Here is a 25,690-nt window from a genome sequence, read left to right as displayed (position 1 = left end):
TGCGCGCCGCCGGGAGGGTCCCGAAGCGGTCCCTGGTCCGGATCCAGGAGCGAGGACCAGTCCCTGGGCGGCCCTGGGGTGGGTTGGGGGTCGGGTTTCAGGTCCGGTCCGAGGACTCGTCCGTCGGCGGGTCAGCGGGAGGGCCTGGGGCGAGTTGCCCTGGGGCGGGCTTCGGGTCCTGGTCCGAGGACTCGTCCGTGGGCGGGTCCAGGGGCGGGGCGGGGCGGGAGGCCGGCTTCGGGTGCGGGCCGGGCCGGACCCCGCGGACAGCAGCGCGCGCCGGGCAAGCATGGGGAGGCGCTTGTGGCGGCGGCGCGCGCTGGTGGCCGCGTGTCTGGGCGCCGCGCTCCTGCTCCTGCGCCCGGGTGAGTGCCCGCCGGCCCCAGGGCCGCCCCACCAGCGGCCGGACCCCCGACCGGGCGGGGGCACCTACGGTTTCCTCCCGGGCTGGGGCACTGGGGCGGGCGGGCTCAGAAAGGCTCTAAACGCCCCGCCCTTGTCCCGGCTCCCCGCAAGGGTCTTGTCCCCTCGGGAGTGGGTCTCCCAAGGCCCGGAGAGGTGAGAGGTGACAGTCGGGCCTCCCAGCCGGGGCCCAGGGACCGGGTGAGTGGTGGGCGGCGGAGGGCATTAGGCCCACCCGGAAAGTTTGCCTCCTTCGCCTCGCGCTCACTCCGCTTAGCGCCCGGAAACCCCTCCGGGTCCGCGGCCGCGCAAGGGCGGCGGGCTTGACACGCCGGGTCCGGAGGTGGCCCCTCCGCGCACCGCGCTGCGCCCTGGCGCGCCTGCTCCGCCTTAAGTTCGCACCGGGAAGGACTAGGGTCCTGAGCACCCACCTCATGGTCCGGTGGGGGAAACAGGCAGCCAGTCATGACCGCCGTGCGGATTTCCAGCCCCGAGCCGGGCATGTGCTGAGTCTTCACTCACGGGAGAGGCCGAGGGGCCCGTGGGCGGCCTGGGGCTGGAGGTGCCCAGTCAGAGGCCCGTTCTGACCTCTGCTCTGTTTGCCTTTTCCTGGTGTGAGTGTGAGTGAATGTGAGAGTGTGTGTTGGGGGAATCTGTATCTCCTCCCCCACCCCCCGTGGGCTCTGCAAGAATCCTTGGAATCACGCCTTTGGAGCCTTGCAGAGGGGGTCCAGGGAGGAAGTAACCGTGTCCCCAGGTGGGAGGGGACCATGGGAGTGTGGGGTCAGGGTGGCTCAAGAGATGAGGCTGAGGAGACTTTGGGGGCAGCATGTACCCACCTGGCTGGGTCTGGGTGACCTATCCCCACCCCCCTGCCCAGGGCCTCAGTACTCCCATCTATAAAATGGGCTGCTCGAGTTCCTCCTTACAGGGTCTCTGGGGAAGTGCAGTTAAATGGGAGCGAAGTGGCTCCCAGCCTCTTCATCAAGCCAGAGGTCACATGGGTGGCCTGGTGCCCCCTGCATCCTGGGGTGAGGGGCTCCCTTCTCCTGCTCACCTCAAACCTCTGTGACTGCCTCTGGGCTGGGGTCCAGGAGAGCTGGGCTTGGGAGGCCTCCTCGGTGCTCCCCAGGGCTCTGCCCAGTCACCCTGCTCTTCACACCGTCCCCTCCATGTCTGGACACAGCTGCCCAGACCTGGCCACCTCCCCAGGCCCACGGGAGGGAGCTGCAGTCAGTCTTTCCGTCCCCTGACCAGTTCTGAGAGCTGGGGGGCCATGGGGGTGGTGCTCCTGCCTCCTGGGGAGGGGGTTCCCATGCCCTAGCTGAGCCGAGCGTCCCCCCACACCGCGTGGGCTGTAGTCCTAGTGTCTGCGGTCATGACACTGGCCACCCACTCTTTCTTGGACAAATGTTTACCAGGACCTAGGGCCGGGCAGGGCACAGTGGCTCCTGGCCCCCAGGGCTCAGGCTCGGGTGTGGGGGGAGAGAGGGCCTGCACTTTGTTCCTTCTGACCTCCTCCCTCTCCTGCAGGGTAGGAGGGTGCCTCCCGTGCCCCCTTCCTAGCCTTTGCTCAGGCCGTTCCCCACCTCAGCCGAACCTGCCTCATGAATGCCCTTGGCCGTGACCCTCTCCCCCAGCAGGCGGGCCTCACTGCGTCCGGCCTGGCAGACCCTTCTGCAACCCTGCTTCCAGCGCCCCCGGCGGGGAGGGGCCTTCCCAGAGCCCCTCTCTGTTCCCTCCTGCACTCTGAGGCCTTTCCCCATGGCCTGCTGCCAGCCATCAGAGCCGTGAGGGGGGCCTGGGCAAGCAAGGGCTAATCAAGCCAGCCTACCCTGCTGCTCTTCTGCGCCCAAGCCCTGAGCTGAAGCCCCGACCCCAGGAGCCAGTGAGGCCTGCGGCATCTCCGAGTGTGTCCCGGCAGTGCAGCCCGAGTTGGAAGGGGGTGGAGCACGTGGCTTGTGGCAGGAGGATAGGGCTCCAGGGCCCAGGAGGGACTGCAGCCCCCTCCTCCAGGCAGGTGAGTCTCCAAAGCAGCAGAAGTTGCCACAAGGTGGGCCGGAGACCCCCGAAGCGGGCTCCGCTGCCCCTTTTCTAGTGGGGAGGTCTGGAGCAGCCCAACTGGTGCCTGTCAGGCCGATGCTGACCTAGTGGCCAGGGTTCTGGGGATGAGCAAGATGCCAGAGGAGGTGGGGCAGCTGCCTGGGGCACTGCTGCCGTCAGCGCCCTACCCTTGCCCCAGCCCCACTGACAGGCCCACTGTCCCCCCTGCCCGCCCACCCTTGGCTTCCCCTGTGGCTTACCTGGTGGGGTGACTGCTTCTGTGTGATGCCCTTGACCACGTATTTGCTTGTGCCGGCGTCAATCTGGGCTGGGGACAGAACTTGCTGACAACCTGCCCTCCCAGGGTTTGTTTTAACATCAAAAACCCAGATCTGCAGTCTGTCCCCTCTGTCCCCAGAGGCACACCCAGGAGGAGCCGTGATGCTGCTGCTTTAGCTCCCCACCCCTGCTGGTCCACAGGGGCCTTGCTGGGAGGTGCTGCAGCCCGCCCTACCCCACCCCGTCCTGACCTCCATCCCCTTCCGGGTTCACAGGGTTGAGCACCTTTCCTGAGGTTGGCGATCAAGGGTGTTTCTCTCAGAGCCAGGCTGGGGCTCTGCCCACTTCTAGGGGACCCTGGGTGTGTGTGGGGGGGCTTGTTCCCAGGGGGCCTGCCCCCCCCCTTCTGGGCTGGACTGCTGCCCTCCTTGTCCTCTGGGGCATATCCCGTCCCTTAGGGCCCCGCTTCCTGGCCGAGGTCCGAGCGTGATGTGGGGTAACAGGGACCTTCTCCCCCAACAGCCTTCCTGGAGGGGCTCCAGGGGGAAGGACCCAGGAGGCTCGGGTGGGGACGCTGGCTCTGTCCCCGCTGTCCGTCCGCTGCCTTCTCGGGCACAGCAGCACCTGGGGACCCAGGCCGAGGGGACAACGGTCCACGACGGTCTCGGAGCCCTTGCAGTCGTGCAGTGTAGGGCCCCGTAGGCAGCCACCGTTTCTAATGAGACACCAGGATTTGGTCCCATGCAGAATAAATGCAGAAACGCCCAGTGACTCCTGGTGAGCCAACGTGCCAGGGCTGGGGGGTCAGTGAGGACAGGGTCCCTAAGGCCTCAGCAGCAGCTCCTCAGGGCAGGCGTCCGAGCTTGCCCCCGGCTGCCCTGTATCTGCCGCCTCCCCCGGAGCCCCGCAGGCCCCAGCCCGCCAGGTCTCTCAACGCCTGCTCCGTGGCGCCCCAGTGCCCGACTGGACCCCCGACTCCTTTCTGTCCTGGCCCTGGAATCACAGCAGGTGACGGGTCAGAGACGGGGCGCCCCCAGAGGGCCGTGTCTCAGACTCACTGGGCCAGATGCTCTGCCGTCAGCGGCTCGAACCACGTCTGCATGTCTAGGTCTGGCTTTTCTCTGTGGTGGCCTCACTCCCCGCTCCCCAGCCAGCGGGCAGCGCCTTCACCCGTGGTTCCAGCCAGGGTCCCAAGGAGGCATCTCATTGGCCTAGATTGGATCACATGGTGCCCACCTCTGAGCCAATCGCTGTGGCAGAAAGGGATGGAATGCTCTGATTGGCCAGACCTGGTAACATGCCCAACCCAGCAGCTACGGGAGTGGGGAGCCTATCAGAACCACATGGAGGGAACAAGCAGGTTTGTGTCTGGAGGGGAATCAGGTGGGCGACCAAAAGGAGGGGGTGTGGCTGCTGGGAGCCCAATCAGTAGGTGCTCACCACACTGCTGCCCACTCTCCCGAATTGCCGAAGGGTTCAGAGCTCTAAGGCACCTTCCAGGCTCCAGAGAGGAAAAGTCAGCCGGCAAAACAGAAGGCTCCAGAGTAGGGACTGGTCGTCCCCGTTTGCAGAGGAAGACGCTAAGATCAGTAGAAACGAAGTGACTTGCTCAAGGCCACCCAACTAGGAAGTATGGGTGCCAGGATTTAAATCCATGTCTAAATCCCAACCCTTATGCTTTCTACTGTACAGGGCAGAGGTATTTGGGTTGGGCTTTGAAGGCTGCATAGGAGTTTACCAGGTGGGAAACAACGAAAGAGAATTGCAGGCAGAGGGAGTGGCACAGACAAGCATGGAGGAGTGAAATGGCCTGGTGTGCTAAGGGATGTGCTGCTCCCTCAAGGGTTCAGGAGAGGGAGCAGTGAAGTGGAGGCCAGGAAGGTACTGTAGGTTGGTGAGTGGCCTTGAATGACAGGCTAGGAGTTGGGGTGATTGCCCCATGGCCAGGAAGGGGGCCATCAGTCTTTAAATAAATACTCGCAGACACTAGCTGAGGTACAGGGATTATAAGAAAACAAGACAGTGCCCTCCTTGCAGAGCTGACCTTCCAGAGGGGCAGCCAGACATCAGCCCACACAAATCAGACGATCTCAGCAGTAATGAGTGTTGTGAATAAATTAACGGGAGGCTGTTCATTGGAGAGGCCCTCTTTCTGGTGGGACATTTGAGCTGAGATCTGAATGAGAAGGATTGACCCTAAAGTGTAGAGGTTTTTCCTGAGGTGGGGACGCCCCTAATGTGTCCACTGACCAGCAGGAGGGCAGTGTGGCTGGAGCTAAGTGAGTGAGTGAGCAGGGAAGGGTGGGGCTGCACCTGGAGAGGCCCTGGAAGGAACTGGGACTTGCCATCAGCCAGCGAGAAGCCACGTGGGCTTTACCATCACACGGTGGTGGGAATAAACCCTGTGATTGTCCCGGGCAGAGGGGACGCAACTGTACTGGGAGTGATCTGACCAAGCAGGGTTCCGTTCTGGGCGCTGTGGAGCTCAGTGTCGAGTCTGAATCTTAAATACAAGTGGAGAGGCGGCTACTTAAAAAAAAAAAAAAAAAAAAAAAAAAAGGGGCAGGATTGCTTTTTACTTGTGAAGGGCTTGATCTCTGGAGGGAATATCCCTGCCCCGGGCCTGCAGGTCACGAGGGGACCGAATGGGCCAGACAGCGCTACTCCCGCCCATCTGTTCTTGCGACACTGACCCAGCTAGAACTTATTAACCAGAAGCCGCGTCGTAACCTCTACTCCCTGGGCAGGGGGTCACCAAGCACAGCTTCCCCCATGGGTGCAGCCTCAGTGGCCCGGGTACGGCTGCGCAGGGCCTGTCCTTAGGGTGGGCGGGCCAAGGACCGTTTGTTGGCTTCCCTGTGCGGTGTGCCACCCCCTGGCCTGCGGTGCTGTGAGGATGGGCGGGTAGTGTGCAGGGCAGGGTGGGCCTCGAGGGCAGGGCAGTAAAGGACGGGACTCACGCCGTGGCCTGGGGTCAGGCCTGCTTAAGGCCCTTACTTGCTGTGAGGCCTCAGCAGTTTTCTTTACGTCTTTGAGCCTCAGTTTCCCCATCTGTCAAGTGGGGATAACAATAGTTCCTACCCCCAGGAGTACGTGTGTCAGTGAGCAAAGCAAGGGCACGGTGCCAGGCTCTCGCCCACCCAGCACCTCCTGCCCGGCTCCCCCGCCTCCCTGCAGGCTCCTGTACCACCCAGGACACTCCAGCCCACGTGCAGCGGGCACTGGGCTGTCAGGCTGGGCCTCACGCTGGCCCACTGGGCCGGGACCCAGGCCTGCTCGTGAGTCTGGGGCTGCACGGCTCCCGGGCCTGGACCCCGTGGGCGTGGGCCCTGGGCGCCCCCAGATTGCGGGCAGCTCACCCCCTCTGCTTCCCGCCCCTTCACACCCAGCTAGTTTGCTTTGAGCTCTTTCCGACATCCTGCTGTTGTCTGTTTCACCTCCTCCCAGCCTCCATCCCTGTCCTGTGTAGCCGCCTCTGTCTCTGTCACCTCTCAGTCCCTCCCACCCTCCTTCCGCCACCCTCTCCCCCTTCTCTCTCCTTCTCTCTCTACAACCTATTTTTGTTTCCTTTTCCAAAGGAGAACCCGCCTGCGGTTTTGCCTGTGGCTGCTCTGGGCTGGCCCAGGCCCCTCCCCGGCCATGAGGCTGGGCCTGCCCATCTAACCCTCTGGCCTGTCTGCTCCACAGCGCCCTTGGCAGGGAGGCCTGAGACCTGGAGGCTGGTGGAGGGGCGGGAGTGGGGGTAGCAGGATGCCGCTGTGTGGCCCTCTGGGGACGGCCCCTACCCTCAGAGCCCAGGCCTCCAGCTTCACGGAGGCGGGGCTGGAGCCAGGGATCACCAGCGCATTCCCCTTCCACCCGCCTCTACGGCCAGCCTGCCCGCCGGCTCTCCTGCTCTGTGCAGTGGCAGGGGCGGAGGTGGGCGGGGCGGCCCAGCCCTGTAATCACTGGCCTCGGCTATTCTGGGCCTCTCGCCCTCCACCCACTGGCTCCGGGGGTCTGGGATGGGACCTACTTTCCTGCAGGCTGTGGTCTGGCCAGGACACGAGAGGCCCCAAGACAACGCTTGGTGTTTCCGGAAGGCTGCGTGCTTCCGAGTCGTGGGGCTCTGGGGTGGAGGTGGCCTAGGTCTGCTCCTCTGTGTGGCCCCCGATGGGCACCAGCCTTTTCTCCACCCCCAGCCGTGACCCTGAGGGAAGCTCCTCCCCTCTCAGAGGCTCCGCTTTCCCATCGGCAAAGTGGTGAGGCGGACTCCCGCCTCCCGGGGCTGTGCGTGGTGCTGGGCTAGTGTGGTGCCCGCAGCTCCTGGGGCCTCCCTGCCAGCCGGCAGCCAGGAAACGGAGGTTCAAGTCTTGGGACCACCGACGACCCCCAACACCCGGGCAGACCCTGAGGGCCTCACCCCTCCACGTGCCCTGGTCACAGGAGAGCGCAGTCCTTGTTCTGGGGACACTGGAGTGGGGAGGGGCCCTGAGGCTGCCAGAGGCCTGGCAGGTGGCCTGGACAGCGGGCTTCAGGTACACACAGAGGGCTCTGGAGGCCGGGGCACGGCCTGTCCGCCTGTCACTTACTGGTTCATCCAACCACCTCCACCAGACACTGCTCCGGCTCAGCGGTTCTCAACGTGCACTGCCGTGCCAGCAGCAACAGCACGCTTGCACTGTCAGAAACACAGACTCACGGGCCCCACTCCACACCTGCGAGGGCCAGAAGCTCTGAGTACGGGCCCAGGCCACCTGTGTTTCAACAGGCCCCGTGCACGCTTAAGCTGGAGAACCACTGCTTGTGGTCAGTTGGCCAACAGATCAGTGCATCAGATTTTCCAGGTTTGCTTGTTTGCCAAAGACTTATCTTAAGGAAAAGCCTTGAATCCGGGCAGCATTTTAAGACTCTTCATTTGGTTGAAAGCCAAGGATCTTGGAACCGTTCGTTCTTTTTATGAATATATTATCTTCTCATATGATCCTGAATTCTTAAAGACATTCCTCTTATGAATATCCCACATTATTGTGAATTCAGTAATTTCTCAGTATCCATTGAATGTATTTAAATTTGTAAACCAGACTTACACGTTGTTGTATATATTACTTTTTATGGTCAATACTATTTATTTTTATTGAGATAATACTCTCATTCCATAAAATTCACTTTTTTAAAGTGTACAGTGGTTTTTAGCATATTCAAAAGCTGTGCACTCTCACAGCTGTACAAACCCAGAACGTTAGCCACTAGCCCTGCCCCCCATGTTCCCAGTGCCTGCCTGCCTGCCCCTCCCCCCATCCCACCCAGAGCCCCTGGAAACCACTCATCTACTTCCTGCCTCTATGCATTTGCCTGTCCTGGGCGTTTTGTACAGAGGGAGTCAAACAATGTGGCTGGCGCCTTCCGTGAGGCTTGTTTCGCTCAGTGTCAGGTTACAAGGTGCATCCACACGGTAGCAGGTGTCAGCCTTCACTCCTTTTTATGGCCATGAAGTGCGTTAGCTGTGGGGTTTTCCCAGATGGCCTTTATCAGTTTGACGAAGTTCCCTTCGATTCCTAGTTTGTTTATTGTTTTCATCATGAAGCGGTACTGAACTTTGTGCAGTGTTTCCTGCATCTCTTGATGACCATGTGGGGTTTTTTCTTTATTCTATTAACATGGTGTATTACCTTGATATTTTTATGTTGAACCAACCTCGCATTTCTGGAGTAAGTCTCAATCAGTCATGGTGTATAACCCTTTTCACATGTTCATGGATCTAGTTCGCTAGTACTTCCTTGAAGATTTTGCATCTATATTCGTAAGAGATACTGGTATATAGTTTTCTTTTTTTTTGTGACATCTTTGGTTTTGGTATCAGGGTAAAACTAGGTTCATATAACGAATTGAGAAGTGTTCTCTCCTCTTCTGTTTTGTTTGCTTGTTTGTTTGTTGAAGAGTTTGGTAGAGATTAGTGTTACTTTTTCTTTAAATATTTGGTAAAATTCACCAGTGAAGCAATCTGATCCTGGGCTTTTGTGGAAATTTTAAAAATTACTAATTCCATCTCTTTACTTGTTATATGTCTGTTGAGATTTTCTATTTCTCCTTGAGTTTCAGAAAGTTGTGTCTTTCTAGATTGTCAGTTTCATAGGTTAAATCTGCCGTTGTACAGGTGCTTATATTGTATTCTTCAACCCTTTCTTATTTCTGTAAGGTCCACTACTAATGTCTCCTCTTTCATTCCCATTGTTAGTAATTTGCGTCTTCATTTTTTCTTGGTCAGTCTAGCCAGAGACTTGCCAATTTGGGTGATTCTTTAAAGACTGCATTATAATTTATTAGTTTATTAATAACTATAATCACATTTAATAAAAACACGAGTGTTTGGTAGTTTCGGGAAGATTGAGGAATGCAGCGATGAGACAGAGAGCATCCCTGCCCTCGGAGGCTGCCAGTCTGGGCGAGAGCAAAACTTGCATTTACCATGAGGCGACACACACACCAGCAGGGGACGTACAGGCCACTGTAGGTGTCCCCTGCGGGTCACCTGAGCTGGTCACCTGCTCACCACCAGAGAGCCGGCAGCTTGGCTGTGCCGTGTCCGCTGCTGCCTAGCCATTTCTGTCTGCCTGTGCCCGGGGCCAGGGGAGGCTGGACCCAGCCAGCCTGCTGAGCCCTAACCCTCAGGGCTCCATGCAGGTGGCTGGCAGAGGTGGGGCGTGAGATGAAGGCAGATGGAGGTGGCAGAGGCTGGGGGTTCAGGGCATTCCCGGAGGGCAGGACGTGGGGGCAGGAGTGACACCAAGCACCCTGCCCTGGTGGACGACAGGCCCTGTCAGTGCCCCCAGAGGCAGGCGGGACACAGGCGGGAAACTGAGTCCCAGAGGTGAATCCAACGTGCCGAGGTGAGTTGGCCAAGCCCCCAGGAACACGGCCAGTCTGTCTGGTGCAGCAGTGAACGCCCCTCTCCTTGCACCCCCAGCGTTTGAAAACAGGGCCGTGGGCTCCAGCTGGCTTGGTGGCAAGAGGAGGAGTCCCCTGCAGATGCTCTACGACCTGGACCAGGTAGGTGGACAGACGCCCCGTCCCTCTCTCTGCCTGCAGCCACAGGAAACCCTGAGCTCCCACGTGGACCTGCTGCCGTGGGGCTGCAGCCACAGCTAGCCTCTGTCCGGGAGGGAATGCTGGGCTGCGGCAGGGCAAATCGTGGGGCAGGCTGAGACCTGGGGTCTCCAGCTGTGGACTGAGGCCACACTCTCTGCAGCACTGCTCCACGTGGTGGACAGAACGACCAGCGGGCTGTGTGCCACCTGCGGCAACAGGCGGCAGCCAAGGGACCCCCGATCTCAGTCCTGCTGTGACAGAGGGAGACAGGCGGGCGCTCCCTCACCAACGGGGGGACCTGCAGGGACCACACACTGTGCCCACTGGGAGCACACGTCCGGCCCACTGGGAGCACACGTCCGGCTCACACACACCCCAGCAGACACACTCAGCACCACCGAGCGCCCGCGGGTCACCTGGGTCCCTGCCCTTGAGGCGCTGACGGTCCCGCGGTGGGGGGATGGCATCTGATGGCTTCCCGCACCGGCCTGCACTGACCTCTGGCGGGAGGGCGCAGTGTAGATGGAGACCGACCCTCTCTGAGCAAGGGACACGGGGCCTGCAGAGGGACAGTGCAGATGCAGATGCGGGCACCAAGTACGTGGCGGTGGCCGAGGGCCATAGCGGGGCAAGGGCAATAGGGAGCCGAGGAGAAGGACCACACTGGGCTGGGGAAGGCGGCTGCTCACCGAAGCCCTGAGGGCTGAGCCCACGGCACCCACGCCCTTGGTGGGGGCAGGTGGGAGGCCTTGGTTCAGCGAGGGTGACAGGCTTGCCCTGGGCCACACGGCGAGCGGAGGGCAGGCCAGCCTCTCAGCAGGCTTCTGAGGGAACACGAAGCCTTGGTGGGGCTGGCTCGGCCCCCTCGCAGCCTGAGGGCCCAGTGGCTGTTACATGTCAAGGCATCCTGCAGCTGGACAAACAACAGCAGAGAAACGGTCTGATCGACAAGTGCTGACCGTGCACCGGGCACTCGAGTTCTGGGACCCCACGCGGGCCTCGCGGCAATCCTGTACGATGGGGCGTCATTATCCCCGTTTACCTATGGCACTGTGCCTTGGCACAGGAAGGCCAAGGACCCTGAGAAGGGCACAGAGCTCGTAAGGACTAGACCCTGGCTGAGGGTCAGCTAGGCTGGCAGGGGTGAGGGCTGTGGCTGTAGGACTCTGTCCCGAACCGGTGGGCACAGCCCCGGCTTCTGAATCCTGAGGGACCCGAGGTGGAGTCCCAGCTTCTCTCCTTGACAGCTGCAGGCAACCCACTTCCTCTGAGGCTGTTTTCTCTTCTGTAAAATGGTGAAAGCAGTGCCTATCTTGGTATTCATGGGGCTGCAAGCAACAGAAAAGCTAGCTGAGGCCAATTTAAGCCATCGGGACACGCACTGCTTATGTCTCAAGATGCTCTGAGACCAGCAGCCCCTGGTACGGCACAGGTCTCATCACCATCCTCCGGACGTTACTACTGTGTAAGCTACTGGTCTTACACCCCACCCCGGTTTTAGGGAACGGTGAGCAGATACTCAGTTTGCCCCGGCGCTTGGCGCTCTGACGTCAGACTTCTTTACCAGGCTGACTCTGACGTCGCACGTCCGTTCTCCGGCTCTCGGGGTCCAGAGTGCCGTGCACGCGATCAGTCACATCCTGCACGTGCCTCAGGCCGGGTAGATTCATTTCCCCCCATCCAGGCCCCCTGTCTCCCACGCGGCCCTGACCCACACCCATCCTGTCCCCGCAGGGCCCGCGCTCCGCGCTGGCCGAGGTGCACCGGCAGCGGCGCGACCTGCTGCGCCGCGCCTGCAGCCACCACACGCGCCGGCAGCGCCTGCTGCGGCCGGAGGACCTGCGGCACGTGCTGGTGGACGACGCGCACGGCCTGCTCTACTGCTACGTGCCCAAGGTGGCCTGCACCAACTGGAAGCGCGTGCTGCTGGCGCTGAGCGGCCGCGGCCCAGGAGACCCGCGCGCCATCCCCGCGCACGAGGCGCACGCGCCCGGCCGCCTGCCCTCGCTGGCCGACTTCAGTCCGGCCGAGGTCAACCGGCGCCTGCGCGCCTACCTGGCCTTCCTGTTTGTGCGCGAGCCCTTCGAGCGCCTGGCCTCGGCCTACCGCAACAAGCTACAGCGGCCCTGGAGCGCCACCTTCCAGCGCCGCTTCGGCACCGGCATCGTGCGCCGTCTGCGGCCGCGCCCGGACCCCGACGCGCTGGTCCGCGGCCACGACGTGCGCTTCGCCGAGTTCCTGGCCTACCTGCTGGACCCGCGCACGCGCCGCGACGGGCCCTTCAACGAGCACTGGGAGCGCGCCCACGCGCTCTGCCACCCGTGCCGCCTGCGCTACGACGTCGTGGGCAAGTTCGAGACGCTGGCGGAGGACGCGGCCTTTGTGCTGAGCCTGGTGGGCGCGCCCGGCCTGCGCTTCCCCGAGCCGCCGTCCTGGGCCCAGGCCGCCGCGCGCGACCGTGCCGCGCGCCTCTTCCGCGACATCAGCCCTTTCTACCAGCAGCGCCTCTACGGCCTCTACAGGATGGACTTTCTGCTCTTCAACTACTCCCATCCCTCCTACCAGCGGCTGCGCTAGCCCTGCGGGCGGGGGGATGGGGCGCGGAGACTGCGCAGGCTGCGGAGCCCTGACTCCGCCCGGAGAGCCGCCACCCCCGCGCTCTCTCACCCTCGGCCCGCCCACCCCGCCCAGCCGCATCCCCTATGCAACCCTGGTGCAGCCCACCTCCCCGCGGGGGCTGGCTGGACCCCTGGGTGCCTGCCGCCTGCTTCCTCGAAGCGCCCCAGCCGGGGCGGGTGCTTCCCCAGGACCCCTGAGTGGCTGAGGATGGGATAATAGGTTTTTAGGTTGCGACCGCCTGTTTTTTTTTGTTTTTTTTTTTGCGGTACGCCGGCCTCTCCCTGTTGTGGCCTCTCCCGTTGCGGAGCACAGGCTCTGGACGCGCAGGCTCAGCGGCCATGGCTCACGGGCCAGCTGCTCCGCGGCATGTGGGATCTTCCCGGACTGGGGCACGAACCCGCGTCCCCTGCATCGGCAGGCGGACTCTCAACCACTGCGCCACCAGGGAAGCCCATGAGCGCCTGTTTTTTGTCCACTCTGTCCCGGAACCTATCCGTGGCACAAGGTTAGAACGCTGGCTCGGCGCAGCCTGTGGCCCATCCCGGGGCCCTCCCCACCTCACCTGCCCTGGTGAGGACGGCCCTGGACAAGGAGAGAAGGCCACCCCCCTTCCCGGGCCGGACCCAGGGCAGGACCAGCCTTGTCGCCAGCTCCGCCCAGGCGGCGATCGTGAGCTGCCGGCCACCTGGGCGTCCCGAGCCGGGAGCTCCCCGAGGGCCCTGTTCCGGCCCCACCGTTGGTCTCTGTCCCACTCAGTCTTCCTGAGCCCACAGAGCCCAGGTTGCAACGTCGTGGCAGACTTTACACGGCCTTGGTGAGCTGGGGAGCTCACGTTTCTGAAGTAAATGTGTTTTGTTACTTTCTGACATTTTAGAGTTTGTGTGTCTCATTTTGCCATTTGTTCTGGGGGCATGAGGTTGTCTGATCTTGAGCCTGGGTCACCTTCACAGCAGCCCACAGGTACCAGAGGTTATGTGGGGAGCGGGATAGGGAGGGGGTACACCATGGGGAGCGTGCTACATTCTGGCTCAAGGGGCGACAATGACATTTGGGGGAAACCTATCCTTTTACTCTGCCTGGGTCGAGGCTTAAAGCCAAACCAGCTCAGCCGAGCCCTGCGCTTCGGGCTGCCTCCTGCCCTGGGGTTTGTGGGGTGTGTGTGTGTGTGTGTGTGTGTGTGTGTGTGTGTGTGTGTGTGTGTAGTGTGTGTTGGGCTGCTTGGCAATGAGGATCCCCCCTCAGAAGCTACACACACACTGTGTTACATCATGCCGTCGATGCCCCGATGACACACAGCTTTGTTCCAAGCTCACTCAGCACCCACGCAGCCTGTGATGTGACCTGTTTGCTGAGTTACCTCCATCCAGAAGCCACACCCCAGGGGCATCACAATTACAAGTCACCCTCCTGATCTGCCGTGACACTGCGTGCTGTCACTCCCTCAGGTGGGGCAGCAGTGCGCGCGCCCCCTGTCTCTGTGTCACACTCTCCACAGCCCGCCACACGGCCCTCCCCTCGCCTGCCTTGGGGTATCTGCCTGCTCCGAGCTCTCTCGCTGGTGCCAGAACACCTGTCCTCCCAGAGCACAGGCTGTCAGCCAGCCTCCCAGAGCTGGGGTCCCGGCTGGGTCACTGGACGATCCGAGAGAGGCAGGGTCTCATGGGCAGAGCTGGACAAGTCGTGAGGGCGCCCAGGGGGCTCTCAATCAGGCAGCCCCGTCAGGGATTCTACTAAAACCAGACATAAGTTCCTAAAGGGATTGAGATCACCAGCTGAAGGTCTCAAGCGTCTACCTTGCTCACCACTGTCTCGTTTTCCCAGTTCCTCAGTCTCCAGAACTGGGTGGTGCCGGTCAGCACCTTCCCAGGGATGGAAGGGATGTAGGCGGATTGGTTTACAAAGACTTGTTTAAAAGAAGTTTCAGTGTTCTTTCGCTTTTTAGGGCTTTCATTGTCAGGAAAATGTTTCCCAGATTTTCGTAGTTGTGGTGTTGGTTTATGTTTTTTGTTTTGTTTTCGGTTTTATTTTGTGGCTTTTGTCATTCAAGCAGCTTCCTGGGAGGCCTATTTCCATGGTTGAAAAGTTTGCTAAAATAACCCCCTGGTTCTTTGGGCCTGGAGGGATGGTGCACTTTCCGTCTCCAGGCAGAGCCCCACTTCCCACCCCACCCCCACCCCCCACCCGCCGGACCACGCCTTGAAGCTTCTCCAGCCGCAGCGGAGGCAGAGGGAGCGCCCTTCGAAGTGCCTGCTTCCAGGGAAAAGCCGTCAGCCCCGTCTGGTGGAACAAGGGGACCGGCCCTGCAGCTTTTGCCCCTCAGGTGGGAAACTGCAAGAGGTCTCCCGGGACTCAGCCCCAGGTGCCTGCGGCGAGGCTCTCCCTGCTGTTCGGTGGCGCTTCCTGGAACCTCCCCCCAACTGAACCAGTTGCATCCACATCCCTGTCTCCAGACCCGCTCTGGGGAGGATCCACTGCCCACTGCAGACTTGCTTTTATTTCACTGGTCCCTCAGCGATAGGCATTTAGGCACACCTGCGTCCTTGCACACACCTGGTCCTACGCACGCGTGTGACTGTAGGAGAAACTCCTGGAAGGCGGGCCGGCACCCGCGACCTCCTCCTTAGGAGTAGTCCTCAGCCCTGTGCTGTGCGTTTGGCTCTGCTGGCACTCAGGGCACCAGGACAATCGAGGTCTGGGCGGCTGCCCCTGCACTCTGGCAACACGCCCCATGCGCCACACGGGCCACCGTGGTCATTTCTCTGGTCCGTGGGGTGACTTTGCACCGAGAACCCTGCTCAGCCTCTCCTGCTGTCAGACATGCAGCGTGTCGCGCGTTGTCTGTGAGGTGCTTCCCAAAACTCGTTTTCTTCTCTGAGGACCTCATGTACGAACGCTCGGCACACATCGAGACCGACAGAGAGTTCCTTACTCCCTAAACGTTCTCTCTTTAGCGAGAACTCGCAGGGGAGGAGCCCCTGACGAGCAGCACATTTTAGGACTGGATTCAGGGGACTGGCTGAGCTTTTTCTACGACAGAACCACCGGCTTTGCCCCACGCGCCCTCCAGCTCCGTTTCCTAAACGCTCTGGAGCCACAGCCAGTGCAGCCTGGAGGTGGGGCTGAAGGAGCCTCTGTCTGTCAGCTGCTCATGGCCACGTGCAGAGGGACCCTCGGGAAACAGTGTGGTGCCTGCAGGTGAGGGTGGGTGCTCAGGGGCACTCTGGCCAGCAAGTCTTCTCTGGAGACAACGTGCCAGGGGACAGGACCGGACAGGAAGGCTCAGAGCAGCCTCACCCACCACAGCAAAGAGTGGAAACAACCAAACATCTATTGGAAAGAGATGGACACTTGTCCACATTGCTAAGGGCGGCCACCCTGGTCCTCCCCAGGGTCCCCACCCCCTTCTCTCTCCCAGGGGGAGGGCTACAGTGAGGGTCCCAGTCTGAGTGCTTTCCCAAGGCTCCGAGATGACGTCCTAGCCCCTGTCTTAGTAGAACGGAGGGCAACCTTTACATGCTCAGCCGCCACCCTCCCACATATGCTGCTCCTACGAATGCCAGGGGAGTCCGCAGGCTGGATTGCAGCGGGCCGGGAGCCCCTCTTCCATTCCCCAAGTCTTCTCTTTAGAGTTGTAAAACACCCACAACGAGGTTGTTAGGTTCACGCAGTAAACATTTAGAAAACGGTATGCCCGTCTCCAAGTCCCCAGCTTTTCTACCCAAAAGTTACCTGCTCCACACTCGCACCCACGTGCACATGCCCACGCACACGTGCACGCTCATACATGCACACACCCACACACCGCTTTCTAATATACACAGATGGCAGCATTTTAGACACTCCCTGCTGTGCTCTAAAAAAATACCTGAACGTCCTCTGTAGATTGTTCCAGGTCAGCATGTAAAGGGCTGCTGCTTCTTTCTAACGCCTGTCTAATGCTTCGCGGTGCAGCCGTGGCACGATTGAAAGCCGCCATTAACAGACATTTAGGTGGCCTCCAATCACTTGCTATTTCCTGCGGCGCTGGAATGAATATCATCGTCCAAACATCTTTACTTACGTGTGTGAGCATAGCTTTGGGGTAGATTCTTGGAAATGATATTCACACGCTGCAGAATTGACCGTCACCCCATTTTATGGATGAGAACACACAGCCGGACATGCAGACGACCTTCCAAGGGGGTGGGAACCTGCAGCGTGTATTCGCGGGGCGACCTTTCCGGGGCTCCTCAGGGCTGCCCGCCTCCCCACAGGTCACCTTAGCCTGAAGGGAGCTCCCGGAGCCGCTGCCCTGAGCGCCCGGGGAGCGGGTGGCCGAGAGAGAGGCGGCGCAGAGCTGGGCTCCAGGAGGGGCCCCCGCGGGGGCGGGCGGCATCGGCCGGTGGGGGGAAGCGCGGACCCGGGGAAGCGGCGGCTCAGCAGCACCAGCTCCCAGACGTTGCTTGGTGGTGACGGTGGCGGCCGGAGGCCGGACAGTGGAGGGAAATCCGGGGCCCCCAGCCTAGAGAAGCCACACAGAGCGCCGCGCTGACCCTTGGGAGCCTCCCCAACCCCCCTCAGAGAAGTCAGCCGGGGAGCAACCAAGATTCTGCTCCCAGCGCGGACACGCCGCCTCCCAACAGCCACGCGCCTAGACATCCAGCAGCCTGACGCCTCCCGCGCTCTGCCCCATGCCTGCCCATCTTGGGAGGGACCGACATCGTGCGGACTCCTACCTCCGGGGACCACCTTCCCCAGCCACCTTCCGAGACCACCCTCCCCGCCCCTTCCCCTCCCCCTCCCCCTCCCCTCCCCTCCCTCCCCCTCCCCTCCCCCTCTGGGCCTCCTTCCCCACCTCCCCCATTAGACCTAACTCCCCACCTCCTGCATTGGCCCACCCTCCCCAGCTCCCCATTGGACCACTCTCCCTGCTCCCCATTGGACCACGTTCCCCACCTCCCCCATTGGACCACACCCCCCACCTCCCCCATTGGACCAAGCTCCCCACCTCCCCCATTGGACCACACCCCCCACCTCCCCCATTGGACCAAGCTCCCCACCTCCTCCAGTGGAGCACCCTCCCCAGCTCCACGTGAGACCACCCTCCCACTCCTGTTTCCCAGACTTCAGTGGCTCCCATTACCCCTCAAATAAGCGCTGGCCTTTAGCACCTGGTGGTCTACCCACTGCAAGGGGCTCAGGGTGTGAGGGAGGGCGGTCCAGGGGGGCAGGCCTCAGACTCCCTCCGTCCAGCGCCAAGGAGCCGGCCACGCACAACCTCACTGCCAGCACAGGACCGTGACTTGCCTGACCCCTTCACAGGAGAAGCTGAGACCCAGCGACACCTGTGCCCCCAGCCCCCAGCCTGTCAGTGAGGTAGGGGTGCTGAGACGCAGGACCACAGCCTGGGCCAGCGTGGGTGGGGGATGGGCACCATCTGCGCTTCCGTAGGGGTGCGTGTGCGGGTGTGCACGTGTGCGCTGCCTCTCGGGGTGTCCGTTCAGGGTATGGTGTGCATCTTTGTGACTCGCCAGGGTTATACACGGAGTGTGGAGCCAGGGGCCTCAGCTCTGAGGACCCGCGTGCCCACTCACGTCTCTTTGCTGGAGGAGTCGCAGGCCGTGGGCCTGGGGCTGGGGTCCTGGGGGGCAGCGGGGAGGCCCTTCTGTGTCTAACATCTGAGTGCCAGTCCCGGTTCAGGGCGGGTGGATGTGTCTGTGCGTCTTTAGGTTTGCATGTGCGGGGTCCTTATCAGGGTGTCTCGGTGTTTCGTTACGTGTCGTCCCCCCCACCCCCCGTGTGTGTGTGTGTGTGTGTGTGTGTGTGCGCGCGCTGCCCAGTGCGGGTCCCCTGCCGGCCCCTCCAACCCCCAGAGCTGGCTCTCCTCCACTCTATGCTCAGCCCTGATTCACCACCCGTGGACGAGGCCCCAGATGAGGCCAGGCCCGCCCGAGCTGCCCTGCCGGCTGCAGGAGGGACCGCGGGCTCTAGTGTCTCCCCGGGGCTCCAGTTTCCTCAGCCTGGACGTAGTGTGTTCGTGTGTGGACCAGGTGGAAGGCCGGGCGGCACGGTCCGCAGGCAGCGCCGGTGACATCCGGCCTGAGACTCACCCTCTGACCGGGACGGACCTCGTGGGCACCAACGTCTTCTGCAGGGGCAGCTGCTCCCGCAGCGAGCTGCTCGTCTTCGTGACCTCCCAGGGCTGCAGGGGCTCCGCGTTGGTTTCCGTCAGCCAGGAAAACCTACAGGAGCACTTGGCATCTTTGGGGGCTACAGCCCAGCCACGTGGAATAGCTCTCGCTCGCCTGGAACTTTCCACGTTCCAGGCGCTGCTCTGAGTGCTTGATAACCATGCCGGGAGGTAGGTATTGCTCTGCCCTTTATGGATGGGGAAACTGAGGCACAGAGAGGTTAAGTGACTTGCCCAAGGTCACACAGCTAGGAAGCAGTGGAGCTGAGATCTGGGCCAGCAGCAGGCCCAGAGTTATGTCTCGGCCCTGCAGCAGCGGCCTGGCCCCGGGAGCCCCAGGCCCCAGGTGTAAGCCTCCCCTTGCTTCACGTAAGGGCCACTCTGCCATGTGCGTCTGCCACACTGGGCCTCACAGGACAGAGTCTGGGGCCTGGCGACAGAACAAGGGTGGAGGTGAGGTGTCCAGCCCCGCCTGCTGCGGGCGCTGGAGAGGAAGCCGTGTGCCCCAAAGGTTCCGCTCTGAGCAGCTGGCAGTCCTCCCACTGCCTCCCAGGCCCCGCCTGCCTGCTCAGCACACAGCGGCCTCTGCTGGCTCCTGAGTGCCCTGGGGCTTTGCAAACTCCTCCCCCGGCCCCCCCCCTTCCCGCAGCCAGATCCCATCACACCCTCACAGGAGCAGGTGCTGTGAACGGTTGACAGGGCCACTGGCCCAAAGGAAGCGGTTGGCCATGGCTCGGGGGGGCCCAGGGGCCCTGGGCCCCTCTCTGGAGGCCCTTGGCTCAGGGTGGGATGGGGGCGAAGGTGGACCGCGTCACAGAGCGCAGAGCTGGTCAGGGAGCTCCCTGTGGACAGAGGACTGCCCCGCTCCAGCTCTGCGCCCCAGAGTGCGTTCCTGGGGTGCCTGCGGGGAGGCAGGGCTTGGCCTGGGGTCAGGGGTCAGGGTCCACGCTCAGGGCCTGGGCTCAGGGCTCGGGGTTAGGGCTTGGGCTCAGGGTCCAGGGTTAGGGTCTGGGGTCAGGGGTCAGAGTCCACGCTCAGGGTCTGGTACCTGTACGGAAACTTCCTGGCAAACTTCTCCTCGGTCCTGTTCTTACTCTTCTTACCCTGGTGGGACCCCTTGGGGGCCTTCACGTCCATCGCAGAAGGGGGCTGAGCTGGGGTTCGCCCTTCAGCCACAGCTGGAAGACAGGCGGGAGGAGCCAGTCGGGACCTGGATGGCATGGCTTCCCTTTGACTGACCGCCCGCCCTTGTCTGCCGAGGAGATGGGGCCGAGGGGAGGGCTGTGAGCTGCTGGTGAGCCGGGGCCCCGCCTCAGCACCCCGCTCCAGGATGCTTGCTCTGCTGTGTGTATGTGTGTCTGTGTGTGTTAGGGTGTACGTGTGTATGAGTGTGTGTGTGAGCGTGCAGCTCGATGCGGTTCTATGCCGTGTGCGGCTCCGTGTCGCCCCACGGTCGAGGAGGCTCCCGGCTGCTCCCCTGCCGGCAGCCACATCCTCCCTCCACCGCACCCCAGCCGCGGCCACCACGGATCTGCCCCCCTCTGTGTGAGGACGTGGCTGCACGGGGTTGTACGGGTGGGATCGCGTGGCCGGCGCCCTTTGGAGACTGGCGTCCTCCTGCCGTCGCAGGGCTGGGTCTGCGGGGGCTCCCGCCCAGGGCTGAGCTGGACCCACTGTCACCCACGGGACCCCGGGGCAGTTCCCAGGCTGGAGGTGTTACGAATAAAGCTGCTGCAGATGTTCACGTACAAGTTTCTGCACGAAGACAAGACTTTGTTTCTCTGTTGTGGGCGCCTAGGAGTGCAGTCACCAGGCTGACGGAGGCCCATTTTTAGTTTTAAAGGGAACTGCCACGTGGTTTTCGAGTCGCTGGGTCATTTTCCCTGCCCAGCAGTTACGAGTGGTTCTCTTTTAAGGCACCCAAGAGTAAGGGTAACCCAAGTCAGGGCTGAGAAGGGCTGGGGTTAAGCCCTGACCACTGGGGCTTCATGTGCCCCTTGACCCCAGCGGCTGTGCTAATGTGGCTACACCGTGGTCCCCACAGCCAGCTCCTCCGCACGTGCGTGAACTTCGTGGGCCGATGCCGGCCACCTGCCGGCACCCCGTGCTCCACAGGGGCGGCGGCTCCCAGCGTGGGAGGTCCCGAAGCGCCGGCCGAGGCCCTGGTTCCAGGTGGGGATCGGGTGCATGCTGTCAGCCACCCACGGACGTGCCTGGCGGGCGGGTCTGACTGCGCCGGCCCAGACAGGTTCCCGGGAGCCAGTGCCCTGGAAGCAGCCCCGCTGGCGACGCAGGGACGGGGTGGGGAAGGAAAGCCGGGCTGCCCGGCCCCTTGACCAGGACAGCTCCGGGGCGCGCTCCCCACAGCACAGCCCGCGGAGGACCTGGCAGGACTGGGCGGAGTTGCCCACCGCGGGGACACTACATGGAGTGCCTCTTTCCCCCCTTCTCACCTCCCACCCCTACCGAGCCGCGGGAGCTGCTCCCAAGTAAGGCATCTCACAGCAGCACGCACCTGTCCCCCGTCGTGGGACTGGCTGAGCCGCCAGGAACCAGGTGGAGAAGGCGAAGGCTGGTCAGGTCCCCCCAGCACCGCGTCTGACCACAGACAAGCGCGAGCACACACACAGGCCGTCTGGCCCCAGCATCACTCCCCCCGCCACACCCCTCTGGAGCAGGGCAGCCACTGGCTGCTGGCTCCTCCTTCCCTGTCAGACCTGAAGCCCACCCCCCATCCCAGGCTGGGGCTGCCCACCCAACCCTCTGTAGTCCCAGCAGCTGGGTTTCCATGACAACACTTTGCATGATAATGGATCTCCTGAAATCTGGAGCAAAGCCGCCAGGAAACAAGGCGCCCCTTCCCAAGCCTGGGGTCTGGGTTCCCAGGAGGCCGCTGTCCCAGTGGGGATTGGGTTTTCTCTCCTGGGGGAGAGGTGGAGAGATGGGCCAGGCTGCTCCCCCGGAGGGCTTCGAGGGCTGCCTGGGGCAGGTGCCCCGGCGTTGTGACAGAGCGTGCTGGCCGTGAGGCTGGATGGCCCCACTGGGCAAAGAGCACCTGGACAAGGCCACGCGGGAAGCCCTGGCCTGTGAGCCCCGAGCACAGCGTCCCGGAGGCCGGGCCCCACCAGGGAGTCCTCCTGACCCTGACTTGCCGCTGGCAAAGGGCCGTGTGGACGGGGCAGCTCTACACCAGCGCAGGCTAGGGGGCCTTTGCGGCCTCTGACGTGGGACCAGGGTTGTTACGAGGACACCAGGGACCTGTCAGTGGCCCTGGCCCCCAGCCCTTTGCTATCAGGTAAAGCTTTCAGCCCCCCTCCCCCGAGGAGCCAGGAGAGGGCCCTGGTCCAGGACAGGGCTGGGTCCGCACAGGAGGTGAAGTGCCTGTTAAGCTCCGTGCAGGACCTTGTTTAATGTTTCCATCTGATGGAGGACATATTACCATCATCCCATTTTCAGGTAAGCAAACTGAGGCTCTAAAAGGTGAACTGCTGGGCTTTCCTGGTGGTGCGGTGGTTGAGAGTCCGCCTGCCGATGCAGGGGACGCGGGTTCGTGCCCCGGTCCGGGAGGATCCCACATGCCGCGGAGCGGCTGGGCCCGTGAGCCATGGCTGCTGAGCCTGCGCGTCCGGAGCCTGTGCTCCGCAACGGGAGAGGCCACAGCAGTGAGAGGCCCGCGTACCGCCAAAAAAAAAAAAAAAAAAATGTTAACTGCTCTGCCTGCATCCCCCCTCCCCCAGCACGTGGGGAAGAGGTGGGGTCCAGGCTGTGTCTGGGCCACGTGGCGCAGTCCTGGAGGGGCTGGGCGACAGCACCCCACGCCCACTGGGCCCCACCTGCAGACCCTCCAAGCCCTGGGCCTGGCCCTGCAAACTGTGCCAAGCCTGCTTCCCGCGGGGCAGGAGGGCCCTGCCGGGTCCGGGGCAGGCCTCCGGCCCACTGCTGCTCCCCAAGCCAACTTGGGGCTGCCCTTCCCAGCCACACAGGCTGCCTCCCCGCTCCCAGCAGGGACCCAGTCAGGGTACGGATCGCAGGGCCTGGCACTGACCCTGCCCAGGAAGATGCCGATGTGAGGGCCACTGCCCATGCCCCCAAGCCAGCCCCCCAGCAGGGCGCCTGCAGCCAGAAAGGAGTGGGTGAGCGAACCCCCCAAGGGGCCAGCTACTCACTGGGCCGCCTGAATGACGCCAGAGCGGGGTGGGGGGGGGAGACGCTGGCTACGGTCCTGGCTGCCGTGCACCAGGTGAGCACTGGCCCCAGGGCCCCAGGGGCCAGGCCCACAGGCTCATTGCAGCATCAGAAGCCCCTGAGGTCACAATCAGTGACACTGCAGCCACCAAGCCACGTGGGTTGGAATCCAGCCTGAAGCCCTGCTGGCCGGGGCATGGCCGTGAGGGCAGCTGCGTGAGGGCTGGGCTGGCGGGCGTTCCAGCTTCGAGGACCCCGGACGGGAGCACCCACACCTACACGTTTGGTGGCAGAGCCCCCTAGCCCTCCTTCAGACTAAGTGCAAGAGAAGGCCAAGAAATAGCGAACAATTCGCCCTGGTGGCGTTAGAGCTCCTTTTCTGGCTGACCTTGACTGAGCCCTAGCCGCAGCCCCGGAACCGTCGGGCTGGGCCAACGCAGGGGAGTACGGTTGGTTAGGGCGCACCTCCGGGGCCTGCTGGCTGACCTTGACTGAGCCCTAGCTGCAGCCCCGGAACCGTCGGGCTGGGCCAACGCAGGGGAGTACGGTTGGTTAGGGCGCAGCTCCGGGGCCTGCTGCCCCATGGAGGCCCTGCCGGGCTCAGAACCATCAGGGTCGCCACCGGCCTAGCAACGGCGAGCGTGGCCAGGGCGCCTGTGTCCCAAGTGGGGACTAGAGGAGAGGAGAGGCAAATGGTGTAAAAAGCAAGGTCTCCTCCTGCCCTGATGTCCTAGACCTTTATCTGCGAGCGAACACGTGGGGAGCGTGTCAGCTGGGGTCCCCGGAGCAGCCCCGAGATGCAGGTTCTAGTCGAGGGACCTGCCGAGGGAGGGACGCAGGACAGGGCAGGTCTGAGCTGCCGACTGGTCCCAGGGGAGCCCTGCAGGGACCTCCCCGGAGCTGTTCGTGCCCTGAGGTGGGGGCAGCCTTTCAGGCCCGGGCGGTCACGCCTGGCCTGGGGCCTGTGGTGTCCCGTCCCCGGGCGAGCAGTGCTGGGGACGCCAGCCTGGTCCAGAGGTCCGCGCGGGCCCAACCTCGCGGTCACAGAAGAAAGGGAGAGTGAGACGGAGGAGGAGGTTTGCAGAGACCGCTGTGCTGTCAGGAGACTCCCAGGAGCCTGGGAGGGAGGTGGACGGGTCCACACGGGCCTCCAGGGCTGTGCAGGAGCTGGACTTCCCAGCAGGCTGTCCACAGCCTTAAGCCTGATTTAGGTTCCCTTGACTCTTCTCTGGGCCATGGCTTCTTGGACTACGGCTTAGAAGGAGCATCAGGGGAGCATCGGCACGCTCCCAGGGCCCTGTCGGCCCCTCTGAGCTCACACGGGGGTTGGGTCTGTGAAGGGCTGGGCTGGCCGTGGGCGTGCCAGGTGAGAGCCCGGCCCCTGCCCGACTCGCCGTGCCACCCTGGGCACACACGACCCGATCACTCCACCCGCCTCTCTTGCTTTTGCCTCCCCAGTGGAAAGATGGGTCTGTAAGTGGACCCTGTGTGCGTTACTCTGGGTGCCCAACCCCCGCCCCGGCCCCGCCCACAGATGATGCTCCCCGATTGGTTCCTGGCTTAGAGCGTCTTTTAAAACGTAGGCCCAGATGTTCTAACCACAGAAGCAGGCAGCCAGCTTACGGCCCAGGAGGGCATTGCCGCCTGGAACCCTCAACCTGGTGCTGGAGGAGTCTGCTCCCAAGAAAACAAGGTTCCCAAAGGGCCCCGGGTGGGCCTCCCACCTCAAGGGCCTTTTAAATGCTGACAGGGGTGCAAACTCAAAAGGAATCTCGTAACATGACCTGTTCACTTACTGAACCCGACTGTAAGGAAACAGACTGAGAACAACCACTTAAATAGTTTAAAATTAGGGCTTCCCTGGTGGCGCAGTGGTTGAGAGTCCGCCTGCCGATGCAGGGGACACGGGTTCGTGCCCCGCTCCGGGAAGATCCCACATGCCGCGGAGCGGCTGGGCCCGTGAGCCATGGCCGCTGAGCCTGCGCGTCTGGAGCCTGTGGTCCGCAATGGGAGAGGCCACAACAGTGAGAGGCCCGCGTACCGCAAAAAAATAAAGAAGTTTTAAATTACATTTCACGTAATACAGTATTGAGAACTTTTTGATGTTATTCTTAAGATCCACATGAGAAGTCCAAGCACCTCTCTCTGACGTGAGATATTCTGCTCAGTCCAATGACACGAAGAGGAAAGCGGCCAGGTGGTCACTGTGGGGAACCAGAAGAGGGCGAGGCGGCCTGCCGGCGGCTGCACACGCGCCCACGGGAGAAGGTGGCGCACTAGTGCTCTGCGGCAGCTACGGGGGGGTCCCAGACGCCCATGCACTGGAGATGCCCACTTTATAGTCAGTTTCGTAAAAGAAAATATCTCCGTGGACTCAGGAAAGCAAGGGGATAAAAACAGTAGCAACCGGAACATGGACTTAGATGAGTTGTGTGATTAAAAGCTCTGTCGGGGGAGCTGATGGGGAAGACGTCAGTCTTGGCTCACCTGGCGGCTCCGAGCTAAGACGTCAAGGACGCAGCGTGGCTGCCCCTCCCCGTCAGCCAGGCGGGTGGAGGGCACTGCTGCTGTCCCGCCTCCTTGCCCCGACGCTGTCCCCGGGCTTACCCGAGAGCATGCCGTGTTCACAGAAACGGGAGCGGGACAAGGAAAGCGACAGCGGCTTAGCCTCAGCAGCCCTTCTGCGTGGCGTCCAGCCCCGATGACTTCGTGATCTCCAGGGTGGTGAACACCTGCCCACGGGAAGGAAACAACACGGATTCACACTTAGCTGTCGGTACTGGAGCTCTGCTCTAAGAAACCACGTCCTGAACGTGACATCAACATCATCCTTTAAGGCATACAGAGCAGTTATGAATATAAAATTTGTCTATTGACAACATGCTTCATCACAGTTTTCCAAACCACACCGAGTCCACATCTACA

The 25,690-nt window shown here is 62.2% G+C and overlaps 3 protein-coding genes across 7 annotated transcripts in view; 1 reads left to right on the top strand and 2 right to left on the bottom strand.

Annotated features, from left to right (window-relative positions):
• The first annotated feature begins 283 nt into the window (after positions 1-283).
• On the top strand, positions 284-13,351 carry CHST13 (carbohydrate sulfotransferase 13). 2 transcript variants are annotated; one of them, XM_029242311.1, is made up of 3 exons: positions 284-365; positions 9,671-9,753; positions 11,527-13,351. In XM_029242311.1, exons 1-3 carry the CDS (start codon positions 290-292, stop codon positions 12,367-12,369), a joined length of 1,002 nt encoding a protein of 333 aa, XP_029098144.1. In that variant the 5' UTR covers positions 284-289; the 3' UTR covers positions 12,370-13,351. The 2 variants fall into 2 exon arrangements, with proteins under 2 accessions (XP_029098144.1, XP_029098145.1); XM_029242312.1 differs by having other exon boundaries at positions 290-359; positions 9,644-9,753.
• CUNH3orf22 (chromosome unknown C3orf22 homolog) lies at positions 8,424-25,411 on the bottom strand. Of its 2 annotated transcripts, XM_029242315.1 has the most exons (5): positions 25,373-25,411; positions 19,629-19,758; positions 18,501-18,632; positions 16,277-16,912; positions 8,424-10,351 (listed from the first exon to the last, which is right to left on the bottom strand). In XM_029242315.1, exons 1-4 carry the CDS (start codon positions 25,380-25,382, stop codon positions 16,666-16,668), a joined length of 519 nt encoding a protein of 172 aa, XP_029098148.1. In that variant the 5' UTR covers positions 25,383-25,411; the 3' UTR covers positions 8,424-10,351; positions 16,277-16,665. The 2 variants fall into 2 exon arrangements, with proteins under 2 accessions (XP_029098148.1, XP_029098147.1); XM_029242314.1 differs by lacking the exon at positions 25,373-25,411 and having other exon boundaries at positions 19,629-20,977.
• The window catches only part of TXNRD3 (thioredoxin reductase 3), a 41,906-nt gene continuing 40,942 nt past the window's right edge, over positions 24,727-25,690 (bottom strand). For 2 of the 3 annotated variants that reach the window (XM_029242308.1, XM_029242307.1), the window contains one exon: positions 24,727-25,497. In XM_029242308.1, the coding sequence (XP_029098141.1) occupies positions 25,435-25,497 (63 nt within the window). In that variant the 3' untranslated portion in view covers positions 24,727-25,434. The remainder of the gene's footprint in view (positions 25,498-25,690) is intronic. The other variant, XM_029242310.1, reaches the window with a different exon arrangement.

The sequence above is a fragment of the Monodon monoceros genome, unplaced genomic scaffold (genome assembly GCF_005190385.1).
Source record: "Monodon monoceros isolate NGI ecotype Baffin Bay Population unplaced genomic scaffold, NGI_Narwhal_1 Super_Scaffold_3, whole genome shotgun sequence".
In the NCBI taxonomy this organism is placed as follows: Eukaryota; Metazoa; Chordata; class Mammalia; order Artiodactyla; family Monodontidae; genus Monodon; species Monodon monoceros.
The sequence above is the reverse complement of the archived record's forward strand: the minus strand, read 5'-3'. Positions and strand labels throughout refer to the sequence as shown.